Source organism: Nycticebus coucang, chromosome 12, assembly GCF_027406575.1.
Source record: "Nycticebus coucang isolate mNycCou1 chromosome 12, mNycCou1.pri, whole genome shotgun sequence".
Classification (NCBI taxonomy): Eukaryota; Metazoa; Chordata; class Mammalia; order Primates; family Lorisidae; genus Nycticebus; species Nycticebus coucang.
In genome coordinates this window covers 11,530,908-11,554,917 of record NC_069791.1, presented here as the reverse complement: position 1 = coordinate 11,554,917, position 24,010 = coordinate 11,530,908, and the positions used below count along the sequence as shown (strand labels likewise).

The 24,010-nt window shown below is 43.1% G+C and overlaps 1 protein-coding gene across 2 annotated transcripts in view; it reads right to left on the bottom strand.

The window, feature by feature from the left end:
• The window catches only part of TESPA1 (thymocyte expressed, positive selection associated 1), a 59,767-nt gene extending 37,002 nt beyond the window's left edge, over nucleotides 1-22,765 (bottom strand). Inside the window, exons 1-3 of one of the 2 annotated variants that reach the window (XM_053557076.1) lie at nucleotides 22,667-22,765; nucleotides 10,894-11,017; nucleotides 101-1,393 (exon numbers count right to left, since the gene is read on the bottom strand). In XM_053557076.1, coding sequence (XP_053413051.1) covers nucleotides 101-263 — 163 coding nt within the window. In that variant the 5' untranslated portion in view covers nucleotides 264-1,393; nucleotides 10,894-11,017; nucleotides 22,667-22,765. Of the gene's footprint in view, nucleotides 1-100; nucleotides 1,394-7,964; nucleotides 9,514-10,893; nucleotides 11,018-22,666 lie in introns of those variants that run through there. The other variant, XM_053557077.1, reaches the window with a different exon arrangement.
• Nucleotides 22,766-24,010: the final 1,245 nt, after the last annotated feature.

Below are 24,010 nucleotides of genomic sequence, written 5' to 3'. Positions count from 1 at the left end.
GATGAGGGCCCCTCTGTCCACACAATGCAGACCTGTGCCTGCTGTCCCACTGTCCCGCAAGATGATGCAGACGTCTGTCTGATGCCTAAGGGTCTCTTACCTTCTTGGAAAACATCATCCAGGCTGGAAGGCTCAGGATCGGTGACATCCTGCAAGGCGGCTGCGGCCTCCTCTTCTAGGACCTGGGTCTGCCAGTTCCGGCTCTGACGGAGCCAGGCTCGCCGTTTCTCCCAGGACGTGGGGCTGAGCACAGAACCCTCCATGGCCCTGGCTCAGACTTCAGGGTCTCCTGGAGTAATGCTGCTCTGAGAAGCAAAATGATTGATTCTCCTTCATCCTCTGCTCAGAACCACCATGCTCAGGGCTGCACCCCCACACCCACTGGGTCTTCTTGTCCCGGCACACAGGAGCTTGACCTCCCACTCTGGAGCAAGGAGGAGATGTCCAGCCCAGCTCCCATTTGCCCCCCACTACTCCCCCAAAGGAATGATGCTCTGAAAAGTAAAAATACCAAGGAAAGTCTTTAAAATCAGTAAGTCCAAAAGCTTCAAACATAACACGCTTTAAGGGGCACTGAGCAAGCTCTCCTGATTTAAAGAACCTCTACTACTCATGGTCGCTGAAATGCTATATTAGAAAACATTTCTCTTTAATCCTTAAGAATTTTCTCTCCTAGAATCTTCCATTGTGATTACAATGTCTTCAAATTCATAATTTATGAAATTCACTTTATTTTATCCTCAACGAGATAATATGAAAAGGTTTAGGGTCTCAACAGTTATTCAGGCTTTCTGAGGTCGCACAATTGGGATGACACATCAGTTACAGTGATGTTAGGTACGTTTGTTTGGTTTTTGTCTTGGTTTGCTTCGTTTCCTGTTTTATGCATTAGGGATACATAGAATTTCTCAGGAAAAAAAAATTACATTAAAAAAATCAGGAGTCATTGCCTTGGGCAATTAGCAGCCAGCACCTTCAAGATGATCCTTTGTGATCTGTGAACTTGTGTTTTTACGTAACTTGGAGTTAATTGCTCACTTCATCAATGCGACTGCTGATCCTATAGATTTCCGTTTCATTCAGCACCACTTTAACGACACTCAGTATTCTTCCGACGGCTACACGATGATGGCACCAGGCACGTACCAGACACAGGTTCAAAGCGGTGCAAGGAGGGGAGGAATAATTCAATTGTCCAGGTAGAGCTTAGAAAGGCTGGAGGATAATGTGCGCTCCCTACTCACACTCGGTCCTGCTGCCTCTTTTCTGCCAGTCACCCTCACCCTCCTGCACACTGAGGAAGCAGTAGTGGGACCAGGACTCTCAGGTCTTGTCCCTCCACGCCCTCGAGCTGCCATAAAAGACTTCATCTTCAGAGCTACACTTGTAAGTGCTGGAGTAAGAAAACATAAATGGAAAATAAAGAAGAAAGCGCCAGTTTCCAGAGACTTCTCTTCTTCCAACACTTAAGAACAAAACCATTAGTGAGGCATTCAACAATTTAGGCAGTAAAATAGCTATTTTTAAAAAGAACATCCTGAACATAAAATGCATTCCTAGGGCAATAAAATTGTTTTAGATGTCTCTGCTTGCCACAGACAAAACATCCCAGAAAAGCAATAGGTATTTACTGTGTCCTGATCTGAATTCTTGTGCTTTAGGCACAGTCGGAGATATATTTTTCTCCCAGGCAAGACAGCAGTTAACATTATGAGACTTTGCTTGTTAACCCTGGGACCTGGCCCTTTGTTCACTGCCTGTTCCCTTCAGGAGAATTAAGTCACTGAATTAAGCTTGTGTCATAAAGAAGTCGCAAAGAGAAGTAGCAAAGGACAGGTACTGTCCTTTGGGTAGAGCCCTTGTGACAGCATAAAGAGGGGCTGCAGCTGCCACTAGAAAGAACTTAGGAGAAGCAGCTAAAGTGCCTCAAGGTTTGTTTACCTGGTCCCGTATTCCTATTTAATAGGTTAGTGCTGGTCCGCCCAGAGAAGAAAATATTGAAGGCCGACTTGCCTAGTGTCTTTAATTTCCAAGGGAAATGGACCTCAACTAAATCACAAGGAATTTTCACCTCATAAGAGCATTTCTGGTGATTAGGAGAATAAAGAAAGCCCAGAGGCAGGAGGGCAGGAGGGCAGGAGGGCAGGAGGGCATGAGGGCAGGAGAACTCAAAGGAAGGAAGGAAGGAAGAGAGGGAGGGAGGAAGGGAGAATATCTGATTTCCACACTTGACTCTGTCCCTTACTAATGGTATAACATTGGAAAATTCAGTCACTTTCTCTGTTCTCAGTTTTCCAGTGAGGACGTTACAGTCCTAAGTTTGATGCTTTTAGTACTAAGGCTTCTGGATATGCCATCGTAGAGCTGGATCCCTGTAATGCCCAGCACGGCGCCAGGATCTCACTAATTGAGATGGAGAGGGTTTCACCATCCTCTATGCTATGAATCTATTTATATTCCTCCCACAACTTTGAAACTGTATCATGGCCATGTAGGCTAATTTCCTCTCCATACCCCACCCACCCCCAAACGCTTACCTCCTTTCTAGCCTCAGGTTTTCTCCTATTCTTCCCTGACTCTGGTCCCCTCCTCTCCTTCAGCCTTTGCCGCACTCTACCAGCAACGTCCAGCTCTTCACCAACTTCCTCCATGAAGCCAGGCCTGGCTTCCGCAGCCTGCCCGAATCCCTTTCACTGAGGTTCTTCACTGCTTGATTTTTTTCTTCTAAGTTCTTATCACTAATATACTTTATATTTTATTTACTTACCTAATGTATTATTTATAGAAGATGAGAATATAAGCACCAGAAGGACAGAAATTTTTGCCTGGATATGTTCACTGCTGTGTTTCTAAGGCCTGAAACAGAACCTAACAATTGCAATCACTTAACAAATGCTTATTTCTAAATCAATGAATGCTTAGTAGATGACTGTTCCTCCTGGGAACTTCCAGAGACATCTGAGATGGATGCATGCAGGGAGATCGGCCCGATCACTCTGGTGGTAACCGTGTAAGCATGTGCTCACTAAGCAGTAAAAATGTTTGAGGCTGAAAATTGGAGAAACGAGAGCATTATTCTATGATTTGTTTCTACTCTAGAAACTCCTATAACTGAGAACAGAAGCTGTAGTTTCTTGACTTCCTATTTGTTGTCTGCCTCTATGTGCCAGGTACAGAAATTTTACTTGATGTAAATACTTAAAGGAAAAGGACTATACAAACAGAGTCCTTCGTGCTTAAGACATCTGAAGGAAGCTTGCAAATAAATGGCTGGTATAGCTGTGGCAACAAGAAGGCTAGACTGGGGCAGTGTTCACCGAGAATGACGGCCATTTTTTGGGCAATCTGAGTGAGAATTTCTTTACTTGAAAAAGCAACAATGGAGCCTGGCGCAGTGGCTCTTGCCTGTAATCCCAGCATTCTGGGAGGGTCTGTCAGGAGGACGGCTTGAGCTCAGGAGTTCGAGGTTGCAGTGAGCTATGATAACACCACTGCACTCTAGTCTGGGCCAGACCTTGTCTCAAAAAAAAAAAAAAAAAAAGGAAAGGAAAAGGAAAAAGAAAAAGATAAAGAAAAAAAAGCAACTATGATTTTGAGTATGGAGAATTGAAGAAATGAATTTTCCCCAACCTCTGCTGCACTTGGGTTGTAAAGACCTTTTGTGTGGTGTTGTGTGGGAATACTGTACAGACAGCAATATAGGAGTAGGGTGGAAGAGAAGTTCTGCTTAGTAGTGATGGAAGGAAGCTGTACTGCTGGGAGATAAGAACCTGGGTATTTTTTGTGCAAATGTGCAGGAAGTGGCAAACGACTATCAGACAATCACATGGGTGGCTGAGCGGCATTAGAGAGAACTGCAGGGCGGGTGCACGCCGATGTCAAGATAGCCGTATTGTCGGTCTGGGGTTCCTTCAATTGAAAGGCTTGGAGATGTTTCCTTAAGTTTCATGGAAACACAGGCCTCCAACACAATAGAGCTCAGTGCAATGAGAAGAACACTGCCTAGAAATCAGAAGACTGGGTATTTTCCAAACCTTTTGTCCAGTGAATTGACTTTTGGCAAATCAATAGGTTTTTTTTTTTTTTTAATCTGGGCCTCAGTTTCATTCTTTAGAAAATGAATTGGTTGGAGTCAATGTTCTATAAATTTACCTTCAATACGAATGTTTATGAATTTATTTTTATACAGTTTTATTTTAATTAATTATTATTTTTTTTTGAGACACAGTCTCACTCTGTTGCTCGGGCTAGAGTGCTGTGGTGTCAGCCTAGCTCACAGCAACCTTAAACTCATGGGTTCAAGCAATCCTTCTGCCTCAGCCTCCTGAGTAGCTGGGAATATAGGTGCCTGCCACAATGCCTGGCTAATTTTTCTATTTTTAGTAGAGGTGAGGACTCATTCTTGCTCAGGTTGGTCTTGAACTGCTGAGCTCAAGTGATCCATCCACCTTGGCCTCCCAGAGTGCTAGGAAGACAGGCATGAGCCATCATACCTAGCTATTTTTGTATGTTTTAGCTGAGTTTGAAATATGTATGGGAATAGTACTTAAAAAGAAAATGCATTTAAATAGTTTTCCCCGTATAAATGAGGAGATGTTGCAGTGGTCTCCAGAGTTACTTCCCACTTAGCAAGTTGCCTTTCGGATTAACACTGACATATTGGGTTCCTAGATTTGCAGGCTTCACTGATCCAGGAAAGAGGTGAGACTGAATAAGGGAGGCTGATAAGGACCCATACGAGAGGGAGCCAGTTAGGTATTGCTCATTGGCCCCCAGCACTGCTTGGAATGTTATTCTTGCTTCAGCTTACCCAGTTTCATCCATCTTCCTTTCTACCCAGATGAATTCTATCTGCCCTGTAAAGGCCTACTCGAGTCATCTCCTTTCTCTGACCTCTCTCTAGCAGCTATCACACATGTCTCCACATATCCAACAATAAAGTAAACAGCTACCATGGCCCTCCTTGCACCCTCTCCCCTAAACCCATCACAGGACATAGCACCATGCTTTGCAACAGAAGTGGCTCAGCAAATGCTGTGCCAGCAGAGGAGCAAGAATCATGTTGGTGCTGGAGATTATTATCCCCAACTTCTGTGTGGCATAGGACAGGGGCTCTTCCCCTCCTGTGGCCTTAGATCTGATGTACCTATTTTGTACAGCTCGTAGGGAAGAAGAACAATGCTTGAGGCATAGTCTCTCCAATTCTTTGTTGGTATGACATAGGGGTCACCTAAGTCTCATTGGATTTATGTAGTTTAAACTATCAAATTATTCTATCATTAATACATTTTTTCCATAGTTTTTCATGCCAAGTTTTCATTCATTTCTTAGTAAAAAGCTTCTTCTGAAATCTGGCCACCTTGTTTCTGGATGCTGGTTTGTATTCTATAACTTAATCTACCCTCTAGGAGGATGAAAGTCTGAAGCCTGTGTATATTTTTCCTCCAATTTTCTTTTTTTTTTTTTTTTTTTTTTGTAGAGACAGAGTCTCACTTTATCACCCTTGGTAGAGTGCCGTGGGGTCACACAGCTCACAGCAACCTCCAACTCCTAGGCTTAGGCGATTCTCTTGCCTCAGCCTCCCAAGTTCCAATTTTCTTACTAATGCAACAACCCCTCCACACACACTGGTTATATTAATTCCTGCTCACATCACCCCAAAGCCTTATTTTACACCTCTGCTACCATTTCCAGCCCTTTGTCCTTTGTTCTTCCCTACATTTCTCTAATGGTTTATTCCCTAAATCCTTCTCCACAATCTACAGAGAGTTTTGGAATCTGACTACAACCTAGTAGAGTAGGAGAGAATTCTCCTTGCTTTGAGGATGTTATAGATAAAAGCAGAAATTATAGCAGACAGGATTCAAGTTAGATGAGAAAAATATGCTCTAGTGGTTTAAGATTAGAGAGTTGTTTAAAAGCAGTGAAATGAATAGCTCCCAACAAAAATGATCAGCTGAAGGTGTAGCCACAGTGGTAGCAGAAAACATGAGAAAACAGAAAACACGGAGAACATGACCTACTTCTGGTCTCTGCTGAGGGAGGCAGAGATTTACTACGCCTTGACGTGGGTGAGTCAGAGTGATAGGTGCTCACAATAACGAATATGTATAGAGCAACATATTTATGCAGGAAGCCTTCCTGTAAACTACTGCACTTAATCACGGCAACTACTTTTGAATTAATTATTGTTTCCTGACACTCAAAGAGATATGTGACTTGTTCAAATTTACATATTTAGGACTTTGGAGTGTTAAGATTTAAACTCAGATTGGTCTCAGTTCATGTTTTATAGTCTTTTCGCTGACTAGTAGAATAAAAAAATAGCCTGAGCCATCCAAGGGTCAGCAGTAAAGGTATTCAGGGATAAAGAAAAGGACAGACTGTTTTAGTAAATTTTCAATTTTACATGCTGTATAAACTCCCCATCTTACAGTCTCATTTAGAAAAGAGGCAGTGTAAGGCCCATGTGATACATACTTGGTTTTGTGACAATTGCAGTGAAGGAGGAACTGCTTTGTTTGTGCTATTAGCATGGTTTTTATTCTTTTTTTTTTAATGTTTTATCTCATTTAATCCTTCTAAATGCATTCTTAAAAGAATATAATGGTTATCCCATCTTTTATAGGTGAGGAAATAGAACTGTGCAAGGTGCCCATAAATGTTTTTTTTTATAGGTGTATTTAGATTTTTCTTTCTTTCTTTCTTTTTTTTTTATTAAATCATAGCTGTGTATATTAATGCGATCATGGGGCACCATACACTGGTTTTATAGACCGTTTGACACATTTTCATCACACTGGTTAACATAGCCTTCCTGGCATTTTCTTAGTTATTGTGTTAAGACATTTACATTCCACATTTACTAAGCTTCACATATACTCTTGTAAGATGAACCAGAGGTGTAATCCCACCAATCGCCCTCCCTCCTCCCACCTTCCCCCTCCCTCCCCTCCCTTTCCCCCTTCCCCCTATTCTTGGGTTATAACCGGGTTATAGCTTTCATGTTCTTGACTAGAAGAAAGGTGATGACTGGTTTTTGGTAAGGGCCCAGCTAGGTTCTAGTTGAGAGGAGAAAACCTGCCCGTTATGCTCCCATTGCTTGGCACTCAGAGCATTTAGCAACAGTCATGAGGCAGCACAGAGCAATCGGCTGTGGCTGGGCAGTGTTCATGCATGGCTGGTGAGGCACTGAATTTTCAGGGCTTGTCTGGGGAATCCTGTGGGCAGAGCTGAGAGAGCTGGACTGGTGAGAAGCCGTCAGAAGGTTGGGAACAATGGATATTTGTCATAATTTAATATAGACATATTTTACTGTTTTAACAAGTATGAGCCAAACGTCAGCTCTGGTTACACACACTTCACTATGGGGAAGCATCTATAACCTTAAGATACTTAGAGGGTTCAGGAAGGATGGTCAATGCTTCTTTTTCTTTAAAGTCCAGATTTTATTTTAAAACTCATAAGAAGGAAAATCATAGAAAGAACTTGGGCTTGGAATCTGAATAAGCCTTGTTGGGAATCAGCTATGTTTGCTTACTATATATGTGTCCTTGGTAAAATTCCTCATCTTCTCTGTAGCTAAGTTTCTTCCTATGCAAAACTGGATTTGGGGGTTGTAGTCAGGTAAAGTGTATGAATTTCCTGATGTATTAGAGAGGGGCTTAATAAATGATAGGTATAATTACTACTAATGGGCCCTCAGTCTAAGCTGTTCACTAGAGTTGGAACGTTTTAAGGAATAAGAAAGGAAAAATGATGATGAAAAGAGGGATGTTGAAGTTAAAAACAGATGAAAACTAAGCAATGAAAAATCCTTTATTCTTGTCTAATATCCAAAGGGATCAGAGAGATCATCTAATCTTGCTGACTCATTTTGTAGTTGAGGAGAGCGACAAAGAGGGACAGAGGCTTGTGTGGGGTCACAAAGAATACTAGTGCTTGTAAATGGGACTTAACCTCACCAGTTCTGGGTCCCAGGTGCTGCTTTATCCCTCTATATGGTACAGCCTTCCTCTCAGCACTCTGGGTTTCCAAGGCCCAGCACAGGGTTGTCTCCAGTGCTCTGGGCCTCTCCCAGGGACATGCATGGTTGTGTCAGACACACCTCTCTTCTCTTCTGTCCCTATCGTACCTATGCCCCAAACAGTGCCTGAGAATTGGGACTGAGAGTGAGACCCAGCGTGGGAGGAGAAAAAAAGGAAATGGGGTTTCCATCATGTGGCCTATGAGACCTTCTGCATCCACAGACATGATGCACATTGCCACCATTGCAAAGGGCTGTGGGAAATCCCACAACGACTAACATTTCTCTGTTTGCGGCCTGGACAAACCCCACCTCAAGCCAGGTGGACCATCCCCTATCCTCTATACCCCCAACCTGTAACGGGCTCTCACATTCTTTTTTTTTTTTTTTTTTTGTAGCGGCAGAGTCTCACTTTATGGCCCTCGGTAGAGTGCCGTGGCCTCACACAGCTCACAGCAACCTCCAACTCCTGGGCTTACGCGATTCTCTTGCCTCAGCCTCCCGTCTCACATTCTTTTATAGACAAGAAATGTCTTCTTTGTTTCCAACCCTCTTTCACATCCCTGTAGTCTGGAGTATCATTAGAACAAAAATTATCCTGAGTATAACATTTAAGCATTCTAAGACTTCAGTCATCTAAGGGAGCGTTCTGGAACTTCTATCATCTACTTCAGGAAAAAGGGAAGGTGATATTTGGGAATAGCAGGAAAAATTCCAATTAATAAGCAGAAATCCCTTTCTCTGCCCTTTCCCTGTCTTCCCTCTCACAAAAAAGTTTACCTGAATAAATATTGAAAGACCATCTAAGATCTCTTTCTTCTTTACATCTGCTTATGGACAGCTTGTAACCTGCTGCAGGAAATATTAAAGTTGTGCATTTAGTAAAGAATAATCCTGTGTTCTCAATGTTGGAAGACATCAAATGTTTTCATTTGGAAGGGCAATAAAGACATCATGAATGAGAAACAGCAGCTCACCTGGGTTGGCTTACAGATGGTTTCATTTGGAGATAGGAGAAAGAGTGTAAAATTCTTTGACCATTGACTTAGCTCTGTGAACTCACATCTTTAATCCTTCAGTTCTATTCCATGGTAATGAGACTCTTTCCCCAATATACTCTTTTTTTTTTCTTAATTCTTTGTCCCTTTTCTCTCTCAGTATCTACACAAACTCTTCTTCTTGACCCTCTGATCATTTGATTAAACTCTACTCTCAGCCCCAAACCTGCGTTGAAGCCATTCTGCACTGGGTCTGGGGGAGGCAGGGTATGGACTATGGTGGGTACGAGAACACCCACTTTGGTCTTGTTTCTTAGGTGGAAAACAAAACAGTTTTCAAGTGGAAATAAATGCTTGATCTCTTTCTCTTACTGGAGCCCACAGCGAGCTTTGTGAGTCATGATATAAGCTGAGATCAAACTTCCTTTTCATTCTCTATTAGAATCCAAAACACAAACCTTAGCCTGAGAATACCTGAATTAGGCTTCCACATCTGCTCCAGGACGCTTAATTGCAGGATTCTGTCTTAACTTTCAGAGAACCAACAGAGTTATGAGACCATGAAATCAGTATGGTTGTAACTAGTTCCTAGACTCCCTGGGGTGCATGTGAGTAAGAAGCACATGTGTATTAGATTCTTCCTCTCCTTCTGTTCTATCTTCAGCTCATTATTTCTGATAATATTATCAGTGGAGACAGACAATACACCTGGCTTCCTCTCTTCCCACTAACACTGCGTGTTGCAAGAAAATCATACCAGATCTTTGTCTCTAAGCCCTCAAGTTGAGCAACTGTTGAATCTTAAATTTAGACACACAAGTTGAAAGCCTCTCACCTCCAAGCTCCTATCCTAGTCATTGTCCAGCACTGTCCAGAAAGTTTCTTTCCCTTTCTACTCAACCATTTGTGGTAGAGTCACTACTTCCCAGAATATCTCTTCTTTACCCTCACAATCTTGTTGAACCACTTCTGTGGAACTTTTTTATCTTGCCCTGGGGACCAACCTTTTCTCCACCTGGTGGTGAGCTCAGCTGTGCTGCAGGGGTAAGGGAGAGCCCCAGCGCAGAGGACCTTTCCATCCCTCCCGCCTACCCCAAATGCATGTAGGTGGTAGCCCGCTCAGCCTGGCTACCACTGAGAAAAGGGATGTTGGAGGAACACCGATGCCCCCAGTATTATGTAGGTCACTGAGCGGTCAATATATCCATCTAGCCATCTCTGACATGTGAAGCCCGAAAACCAGTTCTGACAGGTAATTATCTAGCTTGAGCCTCCCAGTTAATCTGGCCTGGTACTGTGCAATTCCGCAAATCCTCCCTCACGGCTGACCCCGGTCTATCTCACTGCAGTTTATGTCAACAGCTTCCCTCTAAGCTTCCAAGGAAAGCACTCATACAGACAGCAAAACTCACCGAGGCTAGGGGTTCCCAGTAGTTGGAGTGGGGACTCCAGGAGAGGACTTGCAATGAAACTGAAAAACTTTCTCCTTGAGCACTTTTCCAAGTTAGAATTAGATTGAAATTGCAGGAACGAGGAATTCAGTAAGACACAGAAAGAAACTTCTCAGGTGACAAAGGTCAAAAATTGCCAGATAGTTATTCAAGTCATCAAAGGAACCCATGTTTTGTGACCTTAGAAAGCTCACCTCTCTGGTACTAGCGGGGAGGAGGCACTCACAGAAGAGGAGAGTGCAACCAGGCTGAGAAGGTGCAACCAGGCACGTTTCTAAGGGTCAAGTCGGGGAGGTGGGAGAGTTTCTCCTGCCTTTTCTCTTGGCAGCCTGATTCTTCTTCTCTGACCTGTTTCCTTCTCTCTCAGCATCATCCTCCATCAGTACAGCCTGAAAACGGGAGGAAAATTTGGACTTACCTGTTGAGTCAAAGCAGTTCTGGCAGCTGGGTGGCGGCCTTCCCAAGTGTGGAGACAGAGGTGAGGGCAGTGAGGAAGCATCATGTTGTGGACTGTGCCTTTCTGTCTGTCCTCATTCAGCTGCCTGCTCAAAAGGGGAAACGGAAGTGAGAACACACACACACATCCACACAGACACAGTCCCCACCTCCAGCCCCAGCCACATCCTTTGCTCCAGCTCAGGAGACTGACTAAAGAACAAAGAATCTGGAGTTACTGGGCTCGCCACTGGGGAGCCCTTCCTGTCCCAGAGCTGCCTCAGTCTTTCCAAAACAACTGGAGACCTTTTCCTATGAAGGGAAGTACAGTCCATTTAACAATGTGTGCACAGGAGAGTCTTCCTGCCGTCGAACCAGAGCCTACTGCTGCAGATAAAGCTTTCTGTCTTCAGGAGGAGAGGCGTCTAAATATGGGAAGGCTTCCTCTCAAAAATCATCTCACATTTATCTCAGAGAAGATGCTTACACCCCATCACACGCTTGAGAGGGCTCTGAGCCAAAGTCACTCTGTTTTCATAACTCCTTCACATGCTCGTAAATTCCCCAGAAGCTTGTTTTCAAATACTGCATACTTTCCCCCCCACGCGTTAGTTTCTTAACACTTTGTTTTTATGTTCCAACCACTTCAAAAAGTTTTTCTTTTTGTAACAAATGACTGTTTTCTCCAAAAGTTTTTAAAACTGGACTTTCAAAATTTGTGACACCTTGGAGATGTTGTACAGTTAATTGGCCTTCGGTTCCAAGAAGCTGCCTTGAACTCTAAGAGGTTTTTCCCCCACCATCAGTCTCTTTCACTCCTGGGTGGCAGTGGGCACTGTGGACCACCCCACCCCACTTGTCCAGCACCTTCTCCCCCTGCTCCTGGGCTGCCTCCATTCCCACTCCACTCCGGCCATCTCCTGCCTCTCTCTCCTGATTCTAGTCCACTTCCTCCTCTGCATCATTTAGTTCTAAATATTTGTCACAAATTTTTTTCTATAAGACATTCTTCTACTGTATTAATTGTGACTGATTTTCACATGTTTGTTCTCTTCTTTTTAATTGTATGGCTAGAACTATAGTTAAATCCTTTTATTTTTCTTGCCAAGTTATCAAATTCCATTTCCAGTCACCGGAAGGTCAAGTCCAGTGAATATCCACGGTATAGCTATGCTTGTAAAAAGAAGCCTAAATAAAATTCTTGCTTGGCAAATCAAATTCTGTAAATGTTATTGCATTCAAATGTAATATGAGGGAAGTAATAATTTTCTCTAGTTCTCTCTCATCTCTCCCACTACATTCCTTTTACACAGTGATGAAAATGTCTAACATATTTCTCGGTACATAGTACATGTTAACTGTACCTCAGAGTCAATAAGTGAAAAACTCCACCTAGCAGTCCTTGGTTCTCTTTATTACTATTCTTCTCTGTGCAAATTAACTATAAAAACTAAACCAACAGGACTCTTCAAAATTCTTTCGAGCCCCGCATTTCTAGAATTCAGTTCAATTTGGTGTTTCCCTTAATGGTTGTTTTTGATATGTTTGGAATAGGGAGAATGTCATCTTTACAGGGAGCTTGAAAAGATCCGAGGGAATTTTTAATTTCCTAAAAGATGGGAAGCTGGTACTGGCACTTGGTGCCTGAAGGCCAGCGATGCTGAGTGTTTTCGAAGGCACAAGGTTGTTCAGCACCAGGAGTTCATCCTGCCCAGAAGGCAAACGTTTTGTTAACGCTGATGGTTTCACAGTTAGAAGATATGTGAAACTTAGTAAATGTGGAATGTAAATGTCTTAGCACAATAACTGGGAAAATGCCAGGAAGGCTATGTTAACCAGTGTGATGAAAATATGTCAAACGGTCTATGAAACGAGTGTATCGTGCCCCATGATCACATTAATGTACACAGTTATGATTTCATTAAAAAAAAAAAAAAAAAAGAAGAGTGAGGCTCTGGCAGAGCGGCCCCTCAGTCCTGGACACATCGACATCCCCAGGCCACAGTTTCCTAGTGTGCAAAATGGGGATAATGATCGTAAAGAAGCAGCTGCAAAGCTGCAAGAACAAAAGAACGTGGGGAATTTGGATCAAGATCCACCTTGCTGAAAAGGGTCAACAGCATTTTTTTAAAGACTGAAATACAATGTTTTTAATTTATCTGGGTGCTTTGTGTCCCTCAAAATTACCTCGTTCATTAAAGAAGCCACTTTTGAGCAATTGCTAGAGATTTTTTGGTGTTGTTAATGAAAGAAAAATTTTTGTTTGTAGTTTTTTAAAAAGGAAATGCTACTGAAAGACAGAGATGGAGACGAAGATTCCTAGGAGGAGGGGAAGGAGGGCCGGGGGGTCGCCCTGTCTGTCTTCTCCCTCAGCTGTGTGGTAGTGTCTCTCCCCCGCCTTTCTGTCTTTCTGTTTCTCATCTTCCCTTCCACATTCTTTTTTCTGTTTTTTGAGACAGTGTATCACTCTCTGCTCCAGGGTAGACTGCCATGTGTTACCATAGCTCACAGCAACCTCAAACTCCTAGCTCAAGCAATCCACCTGCCTCAGCCTCCCAGAGGGCTAGGATTACAGGTGGGAGCTATTGTGCCCAGCCTCCCTTCCCCATCCTTTGAAAACATTAGGCACCTCTGTGTCTTTGACACATGAACTTCTCTGCTCATATAGTCTACGTACTTCATGAAAATAGAACCACTTTTTCTTTGTGTGCTAGATGCAGCTCAGTGCTTCAGGAAGTTTTTATGAGATCTTGTTCATTACTTTCTCCTGGATTACAAGTAAAACCCCTTATACTAACTGGGATAACGAGTTAGCTCTCTACTGACTGTGCAGTTCAGCCGTTTGGTGCCTCGCCGTGTAGCTCACTAGTTGTCATTCCACTGTTCCCTGCCTTCCCTTGTACTTTAGGAATTTAGTGAAAACACTGACCTGAGAGTAAAAGGGTCATTTGACTTTAACTGTATAATGGTTATTTAATTTCACTGGGTATTAGTTTCCTCTTCTGACAATAGGAAAATATTTTCTAAGATTCTTCTGGCTTTAGAAATCTGTTACATCTACGCAGACTATTTTTTTTTACCCTGTTATAACTTCATGTGGTTTATTATGGAAGTGAAAATATTAAGTGACAGATATTTGGTAAGAAGTTATTATAAAGGTAATAGCAAATATATTTTAAAAGGATCTTCTCTATTTGAAAGCCGAGTAAAAATTGCTTTTGAATGATATCATCCTGCAGATATGTAACCTGGTAAGACTGATGGAGAAGAATAGCTTCTGAGCACTGATGTGCCTGTCAAGCAGATGGGCTGGAGTTTGGGCGCAAGTTGTGGGGCTGCAGAACTGAGAGCTCAGCTGGCAGTTGCCCAGACCTGGGGCAGAGCCAGGACAGCTGTCCATAGAGGCTATCTCATGGCAGAGAAGCTGCTGCTCAGAGCCTCTGCTCTGGGCCGAGCAGCTGGGCCCCTCTGCCCAGGCCCAGATGTGGGCCATCTGCTTCCCTTTTAGCTCTCAACCTTCTTCTCAGATCCTGAGGTTGAGGATAGCCACCTAATAGCCACCTCACCTTTTTTCAGGAGTCTATTCCTCCAAATTGCTGATGTGGGAGCTTGAGTGAGTTTTTTCTCCTTGGACCAAAGGCACAAAAGTGGGGAGAAGGAGTGGATAGCCTTGCAGGGGAGAAAGCAATGGTTTAGCTCATCAAGAGTTCTCTGAACTTTCTCCAGGCAGACAAGAATCCTCAGAGGTCATCTTGTCTTTCCATTTCTATATTCTGAATGTTAAGGATTCCAAGAAAGGAAATTCTGTAACTTTTCTAGAACACCCATTTTCCTGAATCATGCCACTCAATGTTGGGAAGTTCTTCCTTCTGTTTGGCTCTATCCTCCCTACTTAAAAGTTCAATGGAACAGAAGAACAGTGTTATTTTGGAGATCTGGATTCAAATGGATCTTTTTAGGTAAATTCTAAGTGCCAGATATGAGCTAGATGCAGGGAAGAGGGATAGGAGGGTGAGAGAGAGGGGAGATATGAAGAGAATAAATATAAAATACTGTTCCTCCAAGGGCCTCTCTAGTGTGATCAAGTAACTTTGAGAAATGCGGGGCTAATGAAATACAAACCTATTTCTTTAAGCCACAGCTTCCTGGGGCTCTAAATAAGCTAATATGATTTGAGACCCTCCCACAAGAAGGGCATACTGCACTTCCCAAACATCTGTGTATTTTCTTGCTGTTTGAGAGGTTTCCCAAGGAAATTATTTTTGGGAAAGTTTTCTTCACTACAGCAAATCGGTTTGGTCTTCTCTAGATTAAATAATGACATTCACATCTTTCGTTATGCCAAGGTGGCTATGAACACAGGATCGTTCGACTTCCTGGTGAGCCCATGTTCCCTCTTTCTCCTGATCAAGCCCATTTAACTCAGAAGCACGAAGCCTCCTTGAAGTCTCACGTGAGATTCACATGGTGAGTGCTCAGTGTTTGATGAGCTCACTGAGAAGGACAGAGAGCCCCAAGCTACAGTGCCCTGGCCTCCACTGAGCTCAAGGCAACCTCAAACTCTTGGGCTCAAGTGATCCTCCTGCCTCAGCCTCTGAAGTAGCTGGGACTACAGACACTTGCCACAAGGCCCAGCTAATTTTTCTATTTTTAGTAGAAACAGGGAATGGCTCCTGCTTGGGCTGGTCTTAAACTACTCAGCTCAAGGGATCCTCCTGCCTTGGCCAGCCAGAGTGCTAGGATTACAGGTATGAGTGATTGCGCAGGGTGGGAAACTTTTTTTAAAGGCGAGGTTCTTCTGATATCTGCACAAAAGGGACTCCCCAATGCTCTGAGACGCGTCCGCCAAAGTTAGACAGCACTGCCCGGGGACAAGAGACCTGGCGGGCCCAGCAGACCGAGATGGGCCTAGAGTGGGCGTGGGGCGGAAGCCCGTGATGAACGGCAGAAAACAGACCAGGGTTTCTGGGAAGACATTAAAGGTTTCCTCAGTGTTGTGTCAGTTAATGAGAGGAAGTGGGACAACTGTCACCTTCTGATCAGGGGGTGTATTCAGGAGGGGAGATGGTGTACATGTCACCCCCAAACTTTGTCTGTTAGGAGTTTCAGCTTCCAGACGAGTTCTCTTTGCTAGGTTTAGAGGAGGAGAAGGATGAAGAGCTGGGGAGGAGAAGAGAGAAGAGAGACTGAATCTGAGAGAAGCACAGAGAGAATCTGAAAGGAAGTGATTTACACACAAGAGAAAGTGAAACTGAAGTGCAGCCGCCCAACCGAAGTGCAAAGTGGTCCACCCTGCTGGAGGAAACAGCTTCTCTTTCTCAGGCACCTGCTTGGGCCATAGCCGTCCACCTCCTCTGGGCCCTGCCTACCTTAGAATTTATGCTATCCTGTCATCGAACCTGTTCCTTCTGACCTAAGTGTGATAGAGGGGTGAGGAGTAGAATAGCCTATACTTTAGGTCTTGCTCAGGTTCTCTTCCGGATTTCAGATTCCTTAACCATATAATGCTGAAATCAAAACAAATCGTCTTTAAGGTTCTTCTCAGTAAAACATGGTATGTTTTGAATATTACTAGCCGCCATATATTAAGTATTCTGTGAAAATGATTAATGTATCTTAACTTTAAAAAAAATTAGAAAGTGGATTGTGATCTATACACAGATGGATGAAATGAGATTGTGTCTCTTTCTGATGTTTTCTTGTCTTGCAAACCTCTGTGCTCACAGATGAACCCCAAACTGGTATCAGTCATGCATCACTTAACGGTGGGGATACATGCTGAGAAATGCATCGTTAGGTGATTTGTTGTGTAAACATCACAAAGTGGCTGCCGCGGACCACCCTGTCGGTGGGCTTCAGTCCGAGGGAAAGCAGGGAGAAGGAACGAGGAAGGTTGAGAGATCGGCGAAGGAATGACAGTCTGACACACTACGGGTTGGAGTATGCAGCTGCAAATTTTACTGAGAGCATATGTTGGTATTTATACATTTTCTTTCCACGGCACCACAGCCGTAGTGAGGCAAGTGGCCTCACACGAACCTGGATGACATAGCCCACTACATACCTAGGCTGTGTGGTGTGGCCAATTGCTCCACGGCCACAGACCTGGATTGTAGGCAATTATAACACCATGATTAAGTATTGGTGTATCTAAACATGTGTAACCATAGAAAAAGTACAGAAAAAAATAAAGCATATATTAAAAAAAAGCCAGCACACCTGTAGAGGGGCCTTCCCATGAGGGCTGGAAGTTGCTCTGGGCGAGTCCGTAAGTGGTGAGGGAACGTGAAGGCCCAAGTCATTACTGTACACTGCTGTAGACTTTATAGACACTATACACTTAGGCTGCACTAAACTTATAGAAAAATTTATTTATTCAGTTATAAATCAACCTTAGCTCATTGAAATATTTTTACTTCATAAACATTTTAATTTTTTAAAAAAATTTATTCTTGTAATAACACTTAGCTTAAAACACACATTGTGCACCTGTACAAAAACATTTTCTTTCTTTATATTCTTATTCCATAACTAATTTTCTATTTTAAATTACTTTTCTTCTTTTTTTTTTTTTTTTTTTTTTACTTTTTATACTTTTGTTATAAACTAAGAGGCAAACACGAACATTAGCCTAGGCCTACACAGGTTCAGGATCATCAACATCACTGTCTTCCACCTCCGCGTGTCCCACTGAAAGCTCTTCAGGGACAGTAATAGGAACAGAGGCTTCATCTCCTACCACACAATGCCTTTTTCTGGATACCCCCGGAAGGACCTGCCTGAGGCTGTTTAGCAATTAATTTTTTTTACAGTAGAAAGAGTACACACTAAAGTGATGATAAAAGTATGGTGTAGTAAATGCCCAAAACAGAAACATCGTCACTGTCATTATCAAGTGCCATGCACTGTACATAATGCTGTGCGCCATACTTTCTACGACTGGCAGCACGGTGCTGTGCTATGGTGTCACAAAGGCTATGATGTCACTAAACAACAGGAATTTTCACCTGCATTATAATATTTTACATTTTTTTGTTTTTATTAAATCGTAACTGTGTACACTGATGCATTTATGGGGTTCAGTGTACTGATTTGATATACCATGTGGAATGTTTACATTGAAGTGATTAACACACTCATCACAATTATACTCTTTTCTTAATAGTTTTGAAATGTACCATTGCATCATGCACATTAAATGAGGTCTCCCCAAATACTCTCCCTCCTCCCTTCCCCTCTCTCGCCTCTTCCCTGCATTATAATCTTATGGGACCACGGTAATATAGGTAATATACGTCATCCGTTCTCACGGAGTGTATGTAGTTCATGACTGTACTCCTAATAACCACCAGAGGGCAGAGTATGCCCATTTTCTAAGCTCCCAGTTACACAGGAGGGAATCTGAGTGGCCAGGGCCCAGAAGGTTGACTTAACCCAGAGTAACCATTTAACCCAGATGTGGACTATCTAGACAATGGCTATTTGTCTGATTTGAATCACAAGAGGCTGTACGGATTTAGGGGCTAAATGATCAACTAAGTGTTTCTTTATTACATTGCTTATTTTTAATTAAGTATGTCCAGGGTTCAATGAGCTTTCATAAGGTTAAAGAGTAAAAAGGTTGTCCTGGCAGAGAGACCTGAATAAGCATGAACACCAAGAGGAAAGGTATAGGGTATATCTGGGAAAAATCAGGTAGCTCCGCATGGCTAGCCTGTGAGTTGTAGAATGATAATGAATGAGACCTAAGACAGTTAATTTAAGTTGAGGTCAGACCTAAGTAATCCTTGAATGTCATATTTTGAGGCTTGAACTTCGTTTGAACTTTGAAATTTTTCTTTTAAAGTGATTTCAAATAGAAAACTTGTAAGAAGAGTAAATAGAACTTCTGTATACCTGTAATTCTGATTTAAAGTTGTTAATATTTTGCTTTTTTATACCATCTTTCCCCCCAAGATTTTGAGAATAAATTATAGATATTATGCTCATTCCCCCCTTACCTAAAAACAAAGACAATGGTCTTCATAATCACAGTACAATCACCAAAACAAAAAAATTTAACATTGATACAATATTATCTAATTTGCAGACCTTATTCAAATTTCATTTATTGTCCCAATAACGTGTAGAATCACACATTATACATATTTTTATGTCTCTTTTTGTCTCCTTTAATCTGGAATGGTTCTTCCACTTTTCTTTATGGTTTGTGATATCGACATTTTGGAAGAGTACAGTGCTTCAAGTCTGTGGAGTGCCCTTCGATTCCATTTCTCTAGAGTTCATGTGATTAAGCATGGATTCGACGATTTTGTAAAGATTGCTACATGTGATGACTCACTCTTCTCTGGGCATCAGGTCAGGAGCACACAATGGCCACTCTTCCCATTATTGAGACTTAAGGTGGTATTCTCCTTTTTGTTTGACTATAAAGTTATAATCTTTCTTTTTAAATTAGTAAGTACTTTAAGGTATTTTTTTAAAACTATGGAAATAGTCTATTCCTTATCAAACATTCAACTTTCATCTACTAGTTTTGATATCAATATATTGAATTAAGCTGGATAAAATCAGAGCCATGTTTAGAAATATCACTCTGGAAGCTCTGTGTGTGCGTGTGTGTGTGTGTGTGTGTGAGCATGCACGCATGTGAATTTACTATTTCTAACGGCTGTACATTGTAGTATTTCCTCCTGCCTAGACTCTAATACTGTGGTTCTAACTTGCTCTAGGGAACCTGGCAAACAAGAATCTGCTAAGATTGAAGGGAGAAAAAAATATGGCTTTTTCCAGGCAGATACAGCCCAGTCGAGGATCGCATACTAGTATTTGTTCTGTTGGGTAGGGACTCTTGTGCAAGGCACAACCAGTACAGCTGTGAGTGCAGAGACCTGCAGCTCTGGATCCGACGTGGAGAACAAACATTCATGAAACTCTTACTGCTCTCACTGCTCACACCTTCCTCTTCCAGTGCTTCTCTGTATGTCTTCTCATTTAATCTCACAGCAGCCCTTCCAGGCAGGCACTGTCATTCCATTAAGCAGATGAGGAAACTGAGGTTCAGCAGTCTCGGTAGAGGCCAGGATTTAAACCATGATCTGTCTGATTTTGAAGTCTCTATCATTTCTGCTGTCTACTGATTGCAATGACAGTACTAAGGGCAACTGTTGTCATGACTGAGATAATCATATACATGTTTTCTCACATTTTCATGACAGATGCCATTTGCCTCATTTCAAAGATGAAGGTACCCCCGCATAGCTAGTAGGAAAACCAAGCCTTTTGACTTTCAGTCCAGACAGCTTTCTCATTTTATCAAGTTCCCCCTTCTGAGGAGGTGGGAGGAGATTTGAGGGAGGGAGGAAGAAGAGATAGGGAGCGAAAACTATGGGGTGGAGGATGTCGGGAGTGGGGAGACCCGTGAAATCAAAATGCCTCTTCTGGCTTCCTGGCCATGAGCTGAGGGCTGCCCAGTGATGCCTGCAGGCTGCAGAACACATCTGCGTCCTTTTCGGTTCCTCCTGCCAGAGCCCAGGAGATTGGCAGGGACCCTAGAGAAGACCCACTCCCGGGTGCAGGGCAGATGCTGAGCAGCTGAACAAGCAGGATGGGCTGGCAGGGAGGGCCTTCTCCTCCAGCTAATTCAGGTGTCTCGAGGCCTGAGCGCAGCCTCCTTCCTGTCCTCCTCTGGGGAAGGAAAACTGGCTTTGCTCCTCTCTTACTCCCAGTGGCTCTACAGCCCCAGAGGAAGGTTTTTGCCTGAGAAAAAACAGAGTTGAAACTTTTACGGTATGAAGGGAAAGAAGAAATGGAACTTCTGCTCTGTTCTTTCTTATAAAACAAGAGACAGCTAGGGCAGGGCAGAGAATGAGTTTGTGGGCCTTTGCAAGGGAAGGAAAAGGTCAAAAGCCACAGGGAAAGTGAACTCTGAGGGTAAGGAAAAGATGCCCAATATATCTCTACTAGTGTACCCGCTCTCCAAACGACAGGCAGACCTCTGCGTGGGGCTGGCTTAGCTTGACATAAAGAAGCATTTCTATGGACTTGTGAGGTTTTCTATCACTTCATGGCAGACAGACCTTGCAGGTCCTTTTGGACACTTGGAGGGATGTGATAATACCTGAGGGGCAGTGACAGAGGAGAGGTTGTCTGGATTTTTTTAAATTAAATCATAGCTGTGTATATTAATGCAATCATGAGGTACATGTGCTGGTTTTATATACAATTTGAAATATTTTCATCACACTGGTTAACACAGCCTTCACAGCATTTTCTTAATTATTGTGTTAAGACATTTATATTCTATATTTAGTAAATTTCACGTGTACCCTTGTAAGATGCACCATAGGTGTGGTCCCACCAATAACCCTCCCTCCATCCCGCCTCCCCCCTCCCCTCCACTCTCTCTCCTCTTTCCCCATATTCTTGGGCTGTAATCGGTTTATAGCTTCCATATGAAAGTTATAAATTGATTTCATAGTAGGGCTGAGTACATTGGATACTTTTTCTTCCATTCTTGAGATACTTTACTAAGAAGAATATGTTCCAGCTCCATCCATGTAAACATGAAAGAGGTAAAGTCTCCATCTTTCTTTAAGGCTGCATAATATTCCATGGTGTACATATACCACAATTTATTAATCCATTCGTGGGTTGATGGGCACTTGGGCTTCTTCCATGACTTAGCAATTATGAATTGGGCTGCAATAAACATTCTGGTACAAATATCTTTGTTATAATGTGATTTTTGGTCTTCTGGATATATACTAAGTAGAGGAATTGTAGGATTGAATGGCAGGTCTATTTTTAGATCCCTAAGTGTTCTCCAAATGGTTGTCTGGATTTGAATCCCTGCTCTGTCCTTAACTGGCTATTTGAGTATGGGCAAGTTACACAGCATTGAAGTCTTAGTCTTCTCACACAACAGGGGGCAATGACAAAGCCTACCTCAGAGTGATATGGAGTGAAAGGAAAGGGGGTGAGTAAGGTGCAGTGCCTCACCTCGGGAGAGGGAGTGAGGGGGAATCCAGCGGTCATCATGCTTCCCACTTAGAGTGGAGGAGCCTTGGTTAGATATCTGCTTTCTTTCTAGATATCCAGCTCTTTCCCTGGCAAACAATATTCTGTTCTTTTGCCTCATATATCCTCCAGCAAAGAGGCAGAATTGCATGAGATCCAACTTCTATTTTCAGTTTCGATACTCAGTCACATTTTGAGCTATCATCAATTACTTCACCATGTTGAGCCTCGGCTTCCCCATATAGACATGGACAGAGTGACACCAATTTGGGGATTAATAGCATAGTGTTTAGGGTCAGACAGGCCTGGATTGAATCCTACCTTCAACATGTACTAGCTACGTGACTTTGGGCACTTTATTGAATGTCTCTGAGCCTCAGTTTCCTCAGTCATTAAATGGGGATTACACTACCTAATACTTTATTGAGCTTTGCAAAAACTACTTGAGACAATAAGTATAAGCTGCTTAACCTAGAGCCCAGCTCAAAATAAGTACCCTGGGAGTAAATTAGTAGCTGGTAGCTTTTCTGTATGAATGAAATCACCTAAGAAGTCTTCTTTTAATCACATTTCCTCTGCCTGAAACAAATTTCCAATCCTTATATAATTTCCTCCATTTAGACTGATCCAGTGAAAAAGTATCTAAGGATATTTGTCCCAAATTCAGCCCTAACCTGCTCCAACCCTCCTCATCCATCCCCTCTAGGGCAACCCGCACAGCCCATCCATCAACTCACCTTTGTCATGCAGAGTGGACCAGCTGAAGCTGCAAATCCCCCTCTCATCAGACACACACACCAAGACACACACACACACCCTCACACACACCCTCAGACACACAAACTGCACACACAGTTTCTCCAGAGCTAAATTCAAGTCACCGTCCATCCACTGCCAGGATCCTTTCCCTTCTCCCAAGCGAGTCCTCAGCCTGCATTGACACCCCCCTCCCCCTACTCCATCCTCTAACAGGCACACCCTGTCACCATCCCACTTCTCCTCCCCTTCTCTATTGCTCCCTAATTATATTCTCCACCTCCCAGTGTCATGCTAATACAAGCTCCTGGTACAGCTGCCCAGATTAAATTAGAGCCTAAACCAGCGGGCTGACTAATTATATTTTCTGGGTTGGAATTGTCTTCCCTACCTTTGGGGTATGGGGCCAATAAAGAGTAAATGAGCTCTGCCAATATTTGCTGAGGACATTTGAGTCCTTTTGCCTGCATGGTTGGTCCTCCCCAACCAATCTGGGCCCCTTGAATTCGATTAGACCGAACCGAGAGAAGAGAGTTTTACTAAAGGAACCTCCTAGATGCCATCCATTTTCCTGCAGGTCCACTCCGCTGGGCCTGACCTCCAAAAGAAGAGGAAATGGCAGGTGACTCTTTCTTTCTCAATACTGAGAATCTGCTGCCACCTTTGTGAGTCCCTGTTGGCTCCCAAGCTCCTCCTTCTTTTCCTCCAAATACTCATGGCCACTTGCCCTGCAGTGATCATTGCTGACTCCTTTACTTCCGTTTCACACAGAATAGATGGTGACTCCCCTTACACAGCATAGTTTCATCTCTTCCTATTTATGGCTGGGACATAGTAAAAGTTTCACTTTGCCTAGAGACAAAGTTGTCTTCATTCCACAAACATTTATTGTACACTTATCGTAGGTCACATGATGAGATGAGTGTTAAAGAATGTGAGGGCATGATTCCTGCTGTGGTCAAGCTGGGCCTCGGGATGGGTGTGTGTAGATGTGCAGAAATCAAGAAACCTGCAGGGTGCCGCCTAGGCACAGGGGCTGGGCCTGGATCAGAACAGGCTCTGCTGAAGACCTGACCCTTGAGTGAAGTATGGAAGCATTGCTCCGAAGGCCAGTAAAGTGAGGACAGAAACTGTGGGCAGAGAGATGGAAGATACAGAGGTGAGAAAGCCGTGGCACCCCATGATGTGCCAGTAGGAGGGATAACACAGAAGAGGCAGCCAGAGATGCGTCTCCAGTAGTGCAGGGGTGTTTGATGTCTGGAGCTCTGTGGGCCCCACGTTCATGTTTTCTTAGCTGAGGGAGAACAGATCTGTTCCCAAAAGAC